This window comes from Gouania willdenowi, chromosome 15 (genome assembly GCF_900634775.1).
Source record: "Gouania willdenowi chromosome 15, fGouWil2.1, whole genome shotgun sequence".
In the NCBI taxonomy this organism is placed as follows: domain Eukaryota; kingdom Metazoa; phylum Chordata; class Actinopteri; order Blenniiformes; family Gobiesocidae; genus Gouania; species Gouania willdenowi.
In genome coordinates, this window is record NC_041058.1 from 19,782,244 (window position 1) to 19,795,714 (window position 13,471).

At 38.1% G+C, this 13,471-nt stretch overlaps 1 protein-coding gene across 2 annotated transcripts in view; it reads left to right on the forward strand.

Annotated features, from left to right (window-relative positions):
- The first annotated feature begins 831 nt into the window (after positions 1–831).
- mcu (mitochondrial calcium uniporter) overlaps positions 832–13,471 on the forward strand; it is an 80,127-nt gene continuing 67,487 nt past the window's right edge. For both annotated transcript variants that reach the window (XM_028468955.1, XM_028468956.1), the window contains exon 1: positions 832–1,017. In XM_028468955.1, coding sequence (XP_028324756.1) covers positions 901–1,017 — 117 coding nt within the window. In that variant the 5' untranslated portion in view covers positions 832–900. The remainder of the gene's footprint in view (positions 1,018–13,471) is intronic.

Sequence of the window (13,471 nt, forward strand, 5' to 3'; positions counted from 1 at the left end):
TCCTGCATCGGGGTCCCGAGCTCAAGGGCTGTTTTATCGCCCTTTTTTAGGATTCGTTCTGTCGGATTTATCCCAGTTCCAGGTGCAATGAAACGCAGCATTAATGAGCCATATGTGCAGAGCAGAAGAACAGCCTTTCAAATTAACACATAAATATTTCAACTTTACGTTCATGAAGAAGGCATCTTGTTAAAGACAGAAGGTGAGCTGGTACACATCAGGGTTGGGGTCATAATCCTAATTGTGTAATTGATAATTAATTACAATTATGGTGTAATTATAATTGTAATTGAAAAAACAGTTGCTGTTGTAATCTTAACTGAATTGTAATTGATTTTGTATTTGTAATTGGCATTGAAATTAAACAAACATTGTCAATTAGGTTACTTTTAATAAGGGTTATTTATTATAGGCTCATTAATTGTGATTAATTGTAATTGAAATTTGGTAATTGAGAACGTAATTGTAATTGACTTTCAGGGGACAAATAATAACTGTCATTTTAATTGTAATTGAAAAAAATGCTAGTCACTGTAATTATAATTGAACTTGGATAATTGAAGACGTAACTGTAATTGACCCCAACCCTGGTACATATAATGATAGAGTTTAGGAGTGCAGTGAGTGCATGTAATAGGTGATTAGTGTGTTTCAGTGGGCTAACGAGAACTAATCCATAATGGTGCAGTAGTAGGTGAGGAAGACAGGTGAATGGCAGCCTCCTCACAGTTTGTGCCTTGTCTTTGCGTAGTCTACTGATGCAACACTGGGCATGTGTGTGAAGCCCAGCCCCGCTTCCCGCCCACTAGCCAGCCCGCCCGCCCGCCCGCCTTCCCCTCGGTGCGACTCGGTCCGCCCGCCCCGCAGCAGTCTGCTTCCCGGCCAGCGTTTACTACAGCGATGGCTGCCAAAGTGTGCACGTCGGTCCTCCTGTTGTCCCGGAGCAGCGGAGCGGTGGCCGGCAGCCTCCCCGCACTTGTTGTGTCTTCACAGCGGCACCATCAACACATAAGACCGGTGAGTCCCAGGACGTGTGAGAGAGTGAGTGAGTGTGTGAGCAGCTCCAGAGGTGTCTGTAAGGAGGACCGGGGCGGGCTGGGCTCTACCGGAGAGAAGGCAGCTGTGTGACGGCTGGAGCTGCTTTGCTAAGGAAGTGGAAGCTAACTAACTAGCCTCAAGATTTTACAGCTGCCGTTTTTTTTTTTTTTGTTTTTTTTTGTAATTTTGCTTCATGGAGGTGAGACACTGTATGAGTCACAGCGTGTGTTCCTGTGGTTATTTTAATCCACGGTGGGACGGAGCTTTGACAGGCAATGCAGCTTTTTTTTTTTTTTTTTTTTTTTTTTGGAGCTCATCGACACTCCACATGCAGGCGCTGCCCTGCTGCTTACAGTAGGCAGGAACCATACAGTGAGCCGCTCATATAGATACTACATCCATCCCTGCGTCCTTCAACTTTGTGTCTAATAGCTTGTGGATTTATTGAGCTTTTTACATGTAACCCAATAGGATCCAGTTAGTGTGGGACACCAGGATCATCTCTGCAGTACATTGCAGTGTTGGTGTGACTAGTGTGTTCTTGCTGCAGATCTGTGGAGGTATGGCTGTTACTTCCTGACTGATGGCCCCCTTTACCTCTGTGCTTCTTCTTCTACATAGTGTATGAATTGCAGTCTCTCTCTCTGTGTGTGTGTGTAGTGTAGTGTGTGTGTGTAGTGCAGCAGTAATGAATACCCAGAGCCATAGAGGTGTGTGTGTGTGTGTGTGTGTGTGTGTGTGTGTGTGTGTGTGTGTGTGTGTGTGTGTGTGTGTGTGCGTGTGTGTGTGTGTGTGTCAGGGTTGACAGGGTTACACTCTAAAGCTTCCATGCACATATATGAGACTCCACACAGTAACATGGAAGCCCACACTTGGATGATGTCAGATTCTCCAGCCAGCCCTCCTTTTCTCCCCTCCCTGCGGGTGTTTCCCCACTCAGTAGGGAGATCCTGGGTTTTCCTATAAGCTGATGCAGGTCTTTTTTTTATTTTTTATTTTTTTACATGCTCACTGTAGCAATGAATGCAGCTTTTATGAAACATCCAACCAAAGTCCCTGGTTTGGGAGAATCATGTCATTACTGTGCAGCAGTTGCACTGTGTGTTCCAGCCTTTGTGAGCTTCTCCTTTAGCTAATGCTTTAACTGCATGTGTAGACAGAGCGTGAAGCTCAGAATGGACCTGAATACAAAAGAATGAGGAAGTCATTACAACTCAGGCTGCAGTGTCCCCCTTTACAGTAGTCATTTCTTAACATTTACCTTTTTTTTAATTTTTTTTTTTTTATATATATTTCACGTAGGGCTGGGAGATTTTGCCTTAAAAAAAGAAACTTCAATTTTTTTTTTTAAAGAAAAATGAGTTCTGATTCGATTTTTGATTTTTTTTCTCCCCCAAGACACCGAAAAATGACTGCAGACATCAAATATATTGTCAAAAGTGTTACTTTATTGCTGTGATTGTCTTCGAAAGTTAAAATGCATAGAACAATCCCAAAATAAAAAGTAAATGAGGCTGTCGTTCAACAATTTCAAGCTTTAACCCAGGTTTAAGCAAAAGTGCAACAACAGCTTCACACTAGCTTCATTTTCAAGAAATCAGATAACTACATATTCTATAGCATTACAATTAAAAAAAATAATAAAGCATAGTGTGAATAAAAAATGAAACATGCCTGTAGCACACATATAGCCTACTCAAAGGGGGCTGGCTCACATCAGGCTACGGTAACCCACAAGGACGGAATGCGAAAAAGTCTGAAAAAACTGGTGGGAATAAATAAATTAAAAACATTTTTTTTTTTTAAAAAAAAACTTGAATTTCCAAAATAAGTTGTTTTTATCTACAAATTAAATTGATTTTTTTTGTCTAGCCCTAATTTCACGTCTTCTTTGCCACTTCTTTGCCACTTTGTCTATCACTTGCCACAGGCCTTGTGGAATGAAATGAAGCATTCCTTCCTGTGAAATAGCCCAGCTTGAAGGTTAAGTAGCTCTCCGAACAGACGCACACTAATGCCTGTCCATAGATGTACATTAGCTGATGTTATTTTTGCACACATGCAATTATATGTATGGCAAATTATGAACCCTTGTATCTCTAAAACAGGCTTGTCTGTTAAGACATTTGAAATATGAGAGAGATTTGCATACCTATTGTTTTTTTTTTTTCCCCTCACTTTTTGTGTCCTTTTTTTTTTCTTGTCTGCTGAAGCGTTGCTGCCTCAGCGTCTTCCACGGGCCTGTCATTTTGTGACAGCCCAGCCTCTTCTCTCATTTGCAAGTACTTTACTGCAGTGTGGAAAACTTCAAACTGCAGCTTTATGCCCAGTTTCTTTTGGTTATGATGGATTATCTGTAGTGTTGGTCAAAGTTAAATGCGTCTGTATTTTAACCTGCACTCATTACTGTAAAATCAACTGTTACACAAGGGTTGATGTTTGTGGCAGGAGTCCAGGGTTGTGGTAAATTATAATTGTAATTGTGTAATTGATAATGAATTACAATTATGGCATAATTATAATCGTAATTTTAATTTTAAGAATCGGCCGCCATTGTATTCATAATTAACTTGGAATTGAGTTCAGATAATTGACTTTGTAATTGTAATTAGTGTGGAAATTCAATAACAAATTTCAATTAAAAATTAATTAAACAGGTATATGGCTTACACATAAGTTAACAATTATTACATTACGTTTCATGTTAGGTTTTCCCACTACCAGATTGTAACGGTTAGAGGAGTTAATAACATCAATAATAATAATGCGTTGGATTTTATATAGCGCTTTCTCATAGACACTCAAAGCGCTTTACAGAATTAAGGCATTATTCTTTCACGCCACACTTAGTGGTGGTAAGCTATTGTTGTAGCCACAGCTGCCCTGGGGCAGACTGAGGCTGCCATAGTGCGCCATTGGCCCCTCCTACCACCACCAACACTCACACACTACATTCATACTAGGCAATGTGGGTGAAGTGCCTTGCCCAGGGACAAAATGACAGATACCACTGGAGCAACTATCCCCCACTGTGGCACCTGAAATTCTCAGTGGTCTCCCATCCAACTACTAACCAGGCCCAAACCTGCTTCGTTAGAATATAATAGAAGTTTAATTAAACAAAGTTGATACCAACTCGAGTAACATTAGTATGAATGTAACTGATGTTTTGTACAAAGAGTTTATAGTCTTATTGCTAAATTCCAACTCTTGTCCCTAGTTGGGCTTTTACATAAGATATCATAACAGATGCACTAACATTTAAATGTAAAGAAGGACATTGTACCAGTGGGCGTGCACTGTAGCTGTTCCCACTCAACGTTCTTGAAGCCAAAATACAGCGCTTAGGGGCGCTTCCATCTTGCAAATTTGACATCATTTGAAGCCAGAGTCTGTGCAGTCGGGTGCTGCCTTGATGACTTACACAAGCCCAGCTACGCCAAGAATATAAGTATCTCTCTCGCTGGAAATGCTATCAACAACTTGTTCAGATGATCAGATCATAGAGATTAGTACTAGTTCTAGTCGCTCAAAAAAGACGAAAAAACTGAACGGAAAAGTTTAATGGCGTCTCGGCTTTCCTTCATGACGTAACTGCTTATGCTATTCACAAAGAGAGCTACGCAAGATCATCGGCTGTCAATCATCGTCATATACGACATAAAATCCCGTTTTTTAACCTCAAATGACTTATTTAAAACAAACTTCACAGAAAAATGAGCACTTGAACACAATGTAGGGTGATAATAACTAATGATCACAGCAGAGTTTAGGTTTGGGAAAAAATTATGTGACAAGTATTTTAACTTTACAGTTTGACCCACATCCCATCTGTTATTGAGGAGGCGGGGTTTATGACCTATACTGCAGTGGGAGCTCTAAAAATTAAACCTTCACTCATCGGGGAGCTTGTCCCGTCCATTCTTTTTACAGTCTATGCATTGTACACACAAAAAAATGCATACAATCATCACAACGCTCTATGGATAAAAGTTAGTAAAATTGTCATTGAACTTCAGTAATTGTAATTGAACATGGATAATTGAAAATTAAAATGTAAGCCTGGTTATTTTTTCTTTGAATATGTAAACAAACAACCTGGGCGTCAAGGAGAAGAACATGAAAATAATATTTAGTTTTTTGGTTTTTATTTAGGAGTCCATGTTCATTAAAGCTTAGCTGCTTCGGGACAAGAGGGTCAAGGCCCGTTCTTGGGTTTTAATCCAATCAGTGTGGGCAGTAAACTAATTTATCCCCTCTGCCTTCACTGACTCAGTGCTGAAGTGATCCGGATTAGTGTGATAAGAGAGTGACTCTTAAGCTTGTGGCTACACCAAAGGTGATAAGATAGTTGAATGATTGATTAGTCTGTCAATGTGGGTAGTTTATTTGATGCAATCCTACACTTTATAGACAATGTTGCTTGTGTGGCTCAAGTTAGTCTTCTGTGTCCTGGTTTGCACAATAGAACATCTTGTAAATAGGGCCTCCGATTTTCAGAAAACGCGAAAAATAGAAAATTACTCTTTATTTAAAACCAGGCCCCAACATAACACGGAAATGCCTCACATGCACGTTTTGGGACAATATCGTACGTTTCAACACTATTTTTCATCGGAAAATAGGTAACTGAGTGTCCAGCAAGTGTACAAACAAATGTGTTCAATATTCAATTAAGGCTGGTCGATATGGACCAAAACTCATATCTCAATATTTTTTCTCAAAATAACGATATACAAATTAAACTCAATAAAGTCTTACCAAACCAACAAATCTGGGTTAAATTTACTGATGCAAAATTCAACAGAGGCCCATTTATTAACAAATGGCTGCACAATATGTGTCACTTTTGGATTTGAATTGTGTACTGTGGCTTGTTTTAGCATAGATCTGACTGTGCTTTCAATGCTTTTCTGAGAATTAGCAAAGGCAGCAACTCCTAAAATGAGTATTTGAATACAAAATATAAAACAAAAGTATATCGTTATAAGCGATAAGGTAATTATCTAGATCACCAAAATAGAAATATCTATCTTGCATCTCGATATATTGTCCAGGCCTATACTGCTTATAATTCTGTTCAAATACTTAAAACGTTTCTTCTAGTGATCATGTGATTAAAAATGAATATGGAGCTTCATCGGAAATGTGTGTTTTAATGTGTTGTGACAAACAAGTGGGTCAAATTATTATGACTGCATTCTGATATGAAAAGTCACTGGTACAAAGACGGGTTTAGCTGTTGGTATATTAGTGAAACTGGTGGTCGTTTTACCTGGTGACACGTCAGGGCAAAAGCATCTCAGATTATACGGTTGTGCAGGGTTTCGTGCACAACTTGAGGGTAATTCGATGATTAGCAGTAAACAAAGGTTTTACAAATAATGTTTTGGCGTCATATGCATTTCCATGGTATTTTACCCGTCAAACACAAGGCTGAGGGTCTAGTAGTGTAACTAGTGTCATTCTTGCAACACTAGCCAAAATCAATAAGAGTGTTTGAATTTATTAACCCTCTTTAGCATGTTTGAAATGATTTTGGGAAGTTTAATAGCCAGTATGGCAAGGGGAAGATAATACCCTGAAAGGGAATTTGATCATAATCCAGTTGGAATAATCCATGTCACGACAACTTATATCTACCTTTTAATTGTATCTTATTTAATTTTTTACATACATTTTTGTTGATATATGTTCTTTTTAAATTTATTTATTAGTATTTATTTAGTTTCCTCACAGGAGTTAACAACTCATTTTCTGAAAAAAAATGATCAAAATTTCTTAAAAAACTGAAAACACAGATAAAATGGAATTTGGAAAAAAATAAAACAGATTTCATAGGTCCCTATAGTCAGTATTAATGGCATCTTTACTAGATTACAACACTTCTCAGCACCGTTTTAATGGCTATTTAGCAGTTTTAAAAGCCACAAAATAGTTATTTAAATGCTTCTTCAGTGGGAAAGAAAACTGGTCCGACCTTTTTTTGCAGGATTTTACGAGTGAGTAGCCAAGAGACAAAACGAATGGACTGTGGCACAGTTGTGTCGTTGCGAGATGATCGATTTTTTTTTATTTTTTATGTTTTCTCAATACTATGTTGTGTTTTTACCACTGATTGTTGAATGTCTAATGTTTCCAAATCACCTATTGTCTTATCCTGATATGGCAAAGTGAAACCAAGATGAACTCAATAAATAGATAGCTTTGTATTGTTTCCTTTTAAAAGGTAAAAAAAAATATAGATGTAATGTATGAGAAGAAATGTTGAGATTGGGGACGAGTTTAATAGAATACATCCATCCACCCATCTAATCTTCCACGCTTGATAGTGCCTAATCAGGGTCACATGGCAGTGAAACGTTTTCCCATTTTTTTCAGGGTGCAATGAAAAGGTCACATCCACAAAGCCATTGTGCATAATCAAGTGCCAAACATAATCTGATTCCGAACATTGGTTTTTCAAAATCAACTCCAAGAGATGGCAGTGCAGCTCGACTTGTATTCTGAGAAATATATGCTGCTGATAAACAGCTGATAATAAAGCTTCAGTCTACATCTTCCTGTCACTCTTACAGTGTGGGCTGCAGAGCAATGGACAGTAAACCAAAGACAGTAAAGATATATATTTTACTATTGGCTGTCTTTTCCTCACCGACGACCTGTTTTTACTGTTTTTTAGAATAATTTAGCTTTTGTAGCACTGGTGTATAGGATAAAGCCGATAATTAATTACTTTTGTACAGCAGTATGATGTGTAATCCAAAAACCCTTGCAATTTTCAATTACAGAGAAGTGGTTTGGAAATAATACAACTATATATGAAAGAAAAGGTATTTGCTGATGATAAATTATTTATATGTCAAAATGAAATTCAGCATGAAGAGATGTTTTTGATTACGGTTGGATACATAAACTATTGAGATTATTGAATAGGATTCATGTTAGGTGTTGTGTTGTTATTTTTCAGATGTTTAATAAATGCTGACATCAAATTGTCATAAATCCATATGGGTAAATCTTATCACCTCCTAACTGTGCTTTTTCTGAACATCAAAGTATAAAACTTAGTATAAGCTGAACTTACCCTGTGTTTATTCATTGTTACAGATATATTTATTTTGTTAAATCACCAACAGACAATAGCTATGAGCAGTTGTTTAATTTAGCTGTATAGCAATTAAAATGAGAGAAAAGGTGAGTATGAAAATAGCCTGAAATAGTGACAAAAAAAAGTGTTTTTGGAAGTGAATTTCGTAATTTCCATTCGTTTTCCGTGATTATGGAAAATCACATTAGATCATGGTCATAGAGATATATCTCTATGGCTATTGTAATCCTGGCTGAAGTGCCTGCTGAACCACACAAAAGTTTTTGAATGGCAGACTTCTTGTTGTCGATGTGGCCCCAGTGGACTAGTGTAGACATGATTCATTCCAAAGAGCAGTGCGGAGAGCAGCATGTCAACCGCTACACCAACTTTCTCACTCCGGCCGATGGGAAGTGATGTCAGAATTTGTCATTTCACACACATTCGCCACCACGGTTCATGGACTCCATGATGGAAAACAGGCACACGTTTAGACAATGGAGGTTTCTCTAGCTTATCCAAGTAGGAAATTGAGTTAGGCGAGGCTGTGTCTTGGCTCTTACGTTTGGTAACATGTTGACCGATGACTTGAGCTGTAGGAATGATGAGGTTGACCTTTCCTAACACATGGATTTAAAACTCACCCTGAAAAAAAACCCTGGCCAAGAAGGCTAAGACTTTGGTCCAGATGATTACCGGGACGAGATTCTCTTGGATAATTTGAAACACACTTGTAGTATAAACGCTACACCACCATGTGTTACTAGATATGTACTAACTTGTTCAGGTTCTAAGCCTACCTTTGGCATAAAGTGCACATTGCTCAAAGCTATGAACAAGTTTGTTGACCTCTGAGCAACCTGTACCACTCAGGAAACATTGACAAATGATTTTTTTTAAATTTCTGTAAACATAGCTGTATATGACAAGATTCCAAAAGATCCAGCCAACAGAAAAAACGAAATGTCACTCTTTCTGTTTGGCAATGTGGCGTCTCCCTGGATGCCTGTGAGAAGTGGACTGAGGAGAGCTGACATACTTAATAACGTTAGACTTCACATGAGATGTTTCAAGAGATTTCTCATTATTAAAAAGTATGAGTGAGTCCCTGACTTGAAGGTCAGTTGCATGGCTAAAATGGAGCTTTTACTCAGATGAGACGGCCATGCTGTAGTATGCTAGAGTCAGGCTCTGTTCTGAAAATGTCACAGATTGTCTTTGGTGATAAGTGTCTGTTTACATCCAGAAAGAGTGATGATATGTTGACGGCTCTAGGGATCATTCCCTCGACATTGCCTCATCTGGTTGGGTTAGTGTCCCCATTTGGGGCACTAACCTGAGTGGTCTGGCTGCATGTCTAAATGTGCAATCCTTTTTTTTTGACAGTTTACATGATGGCTTTTCAGTGTTGCTGTTATAATTGATAGGTTTATCAAATTGACAGTAGAGCCTGGCAGAGATTAGATTTTTGGGCTGATACCAATATTGTGGAATTTTAAAAAGCTGATACCTGAAGTCTCTGCCAATATATGAAATAAGAACATTGATATGCACAGGATATTTACTGTACATGAGCACAAATTGTTATAATACCCAAAATATGATTCAAGATAAAGAAGCAAAACACTAATACATTTAAATGAGGATCTTTATTAGGGCCGGGACAACGCGTCGCCGTTATCGATGACGTTGACGCAAAAAATATGTCGACGCAAAATATGCGCGCCGATGCGTCGTCCAACCAAAACAAAGATGGCGGCGACGGAGAATAACTTAAGGCTGGGATACACTGTGCAATTTTTTTCAATCGTTGTACTCAGCTCCAGCTCAAACTGTGCGACTCATGTGCAGAGCCCGAATGTACGCAGCTCACGATGCATGTTCTCACACTAAATGGACCGACACTCTGACACGATCTGACTCCTCACACTGTACGTTCATACACGACACATCGGGGTCTTGTTTCCGGAAATGCAACGTACAAATTAGAAGAAGAAGAAGAAGAACTCTAAAGCGTCGCCATTAAAACAGACGAAGAAGAAGAACCTGGAAGTGGAGAGACACTCGCAAATTTCAGCAAAAGATGCACTTTTTTCAGTAAGCTAGGCCTATGTGTTTTCAACATAAATATTAAATTTTGTTGGTTCAGAAAGGTCACCATGACAGGCTGCCGGCTCCCACTGCCTTTTTATTTTTTTTAAACGAATGCTACCTCTGACTCTGAATGCATTATTTCGTACTTTTATATTCTTCCTTGAACTTTAATTTGGAATTTTGAGTTGAAGAGCAATAAACATATATTGCAATGTTAAGGAATTCATGTTTTTTTTCATTTTAGATACTTTTAGTCAATTAATGGGGAGACAATCGATAATCAAGTCGAATTGAATCGAACTAGAAAAAATGACTCGTTAGATTAATCAGCGCATCGAAAAAATAACCACTAGATTAATCGTTTAAAAAATAATCGTTTATCCCAGCCCTAATCTTTATTTAGTACCAGTGTCAACATAAGGACTGTAAAGCCACTATAAATAAGAAAAGGCAAACTTGTACAAACTGTATCTATTAAAATGTAAAAAAATAAAGCTTTTTAAAGACTGTAAACAATGAATTCGTTCTCTTCTCCCAGTGTTGTAATTTTCTTATTTTTTTATTACTGGCCGATGTTGATAAATCGGTAATGGCTACAATTGGCCCGATCGGCCGCATCGATTAATCAGTCGCGTGCTAATGGATAGGAGATGTTTTTATTTTAAAGTCAACTTAGTTTTTGGTAAACATAACTTGAAGCTAATGCAAGCAAGCAGAGAAAGTAAGTTATCGTTGTGCGTTAATGCCTTGTTTACTTAAGTGTCTTTGGTTTTAATGATATTAGTTCTCCATGACCCATTATTTACTCGAACACGCTACAGCCACACTGTAATTTTCAAAACGACAATCCAAAAGCTTCTAGCCAACACGCCTTCATGAACCGCTGTGAAATTATGTCTAATCATGCTAACGTTCAGTTTCTTTTTAAAATAATCTCCTTTTAGTAGTTTATATACTATATATATCTATAAATATTTAAAAAGATATTTATCATCCTCACCTTCTCACCAACATTTTATTACGATGACAATGAAATCCCGACTATTATTCTGTTGGATCTCACTTGGGTTAGCACATTTATTTAAAGGAGCAATAATTGACTCTTCTTTGGGGATATAAAGACTACTTATTATTGATGGCTTTATTCTTGATTGTAAATTGCACGCGTTTGTAGCAATCTACTTTAAATTTGACATCAACCAGGATTTGATGAGATGTGATTTTTGATTTATAAAAACATTGAAGAAGTAAAGCCTCCAATAGAGTGAATCTTTCTCTAGGCAGTGTGTGTGGGTGTGTGTCCTCTTTCCTGATGTGCAATCTCCTAATTTCCCCCCATGCTCTCTCAGTCCATCTCACTGCAGCACCTTACTCAGCATGATAGCCCCTCTCACGCTCACCAGCTGGTTTCCCTTAGGTCTAAAGAACTGTCCTCATATATAAAAAAGTTCACTTTGTGACACCCACAGAGGAAATGCGTAGAGTATAGCAATTTATAAATGTTCCTCCTTTGTTATAATTTACACTGTTATTCTTTCACCGTTACATGTCCCCTTTTGGCTCTTTTCATTCTGTAGCACAGTAATTGATGAGACTGTAGTGATGGACAACATCCTCATTACTACTCTCTAAAGGATTTCACCCATGAAGTGGTAAATGACTGGTGGAAGTCCGTTGTTGGCATAGACTAATTAGCTACTTCCCAGCATACCGTATACGTTGACTCGAGTCTGAAAAGGACATTAAAGTAATGCAATGTGCGAACAGTAATGATGGATAGAAGCCACGCTTGGTTAAGCTGCCTTGTTTTTCTGAGATGAGAGTGTGGCGGTAACCTCTGCTAGAGGGTAGGCTCAGTGTGCCCCACTACAAGCTCAAGGTCATTGGTGATCGAGCCCCTGGATGATATTAGATCAGTGATTTGGATTATTAGACAAATATAGGAACAAACAAAAAAAACCCTACAAATGTCACATTTTTGGCGTCTTCAGATAATGCAGACAGCTGAAGCGGATTAGTTCCAATTAAGACAACTTTAGCTGTTTTCTGATGTTCTACCAAAGAAACTTTTCAAACAAAAGGATTTGAATAATTGTAACTCTATACATTTGTCATACATTGTTTGTTTTGTCCATCTAGAGAAGGTTTTTTCTACATTGGATGTACAAAAAGTCGCATTAGGGATAGACTAGCTCAGCATTAATATGTAATTGGAACCACGAATCAAGATAACCCTATGGCCAGACACTTTAATAAATACCACAATGCATTGCCAACGATTCTTTACTGCGCATTGTGGATATTGAACATGTTAAACCTTTGATTAAAGGAGAGGATAGAATCCAGAAGCTTATTTAAAGGGAAGCTCTCTGGATCCATCAGTTGGACGCTTTACAAGTTCCTGGTTTAAATGGTGATATTGACATTTTCAATGTTGTTTGTAACACATGTTGGGTTGTCACATTTTTATTGTTTTTCAGGTTTGTTCTCGCTTTCTTATGTTGCTGATTACTTAAATTACATCACCTGTTTCCCCCTTTAATTGTTCTGTCTGTGTCTGTGATTGGCTCCCATCACAAGGTGTAGGAGGGGCCAATACATGATACCAATGAGTGAGACTAGTGGAGGACTTTCACCTTGTTTGCTTCATATGACTACATTTAATTGGCTGATGCCTATACAGTAGTCCCTCATTTATCACTTTGGTTACGTTCTAAAAATAGCCCGCAATAGGAAAAATCCGCGAAGTAGTCAGCTTTATTTTTTACTATTATTATACTTGTTTTAAGGCTGTAAAACCCCTCATTACACACTTTATACACTTTTCTCAGACAGGAATTAACATTTTTTTCTTGTTTAAACACTCAAAGTTCAAACCTTCGTAGATTTTAAAACATAAACCTGTTTTCAAACATACAGCACTCCAGAGTCACACTGCTAGCGATCAGACATTGATGCCGAACGCATTCAGAGTCTTTGCTGACGATTAGGGATGTAACGATTAATCGTAAGGCAGTTAAAAATCGATTCATAGGTATCACGGTTGATATCGATTTTCTGAAAATTGAATCGCAGTACTTTTTTAAACCAGCAGAGGGCGCTATCCACAAGTGTAGGCGGCGGGCGGAGCCTGCTAATACTTTCTTTCTGGCCGCCTTCTACTCCTAAATATGTTAATAAATGATTCATTACCCCTTTAGCACCGAAAGAATATCTGTAATATTACTTGAATATCTGTAAAAGTTACGT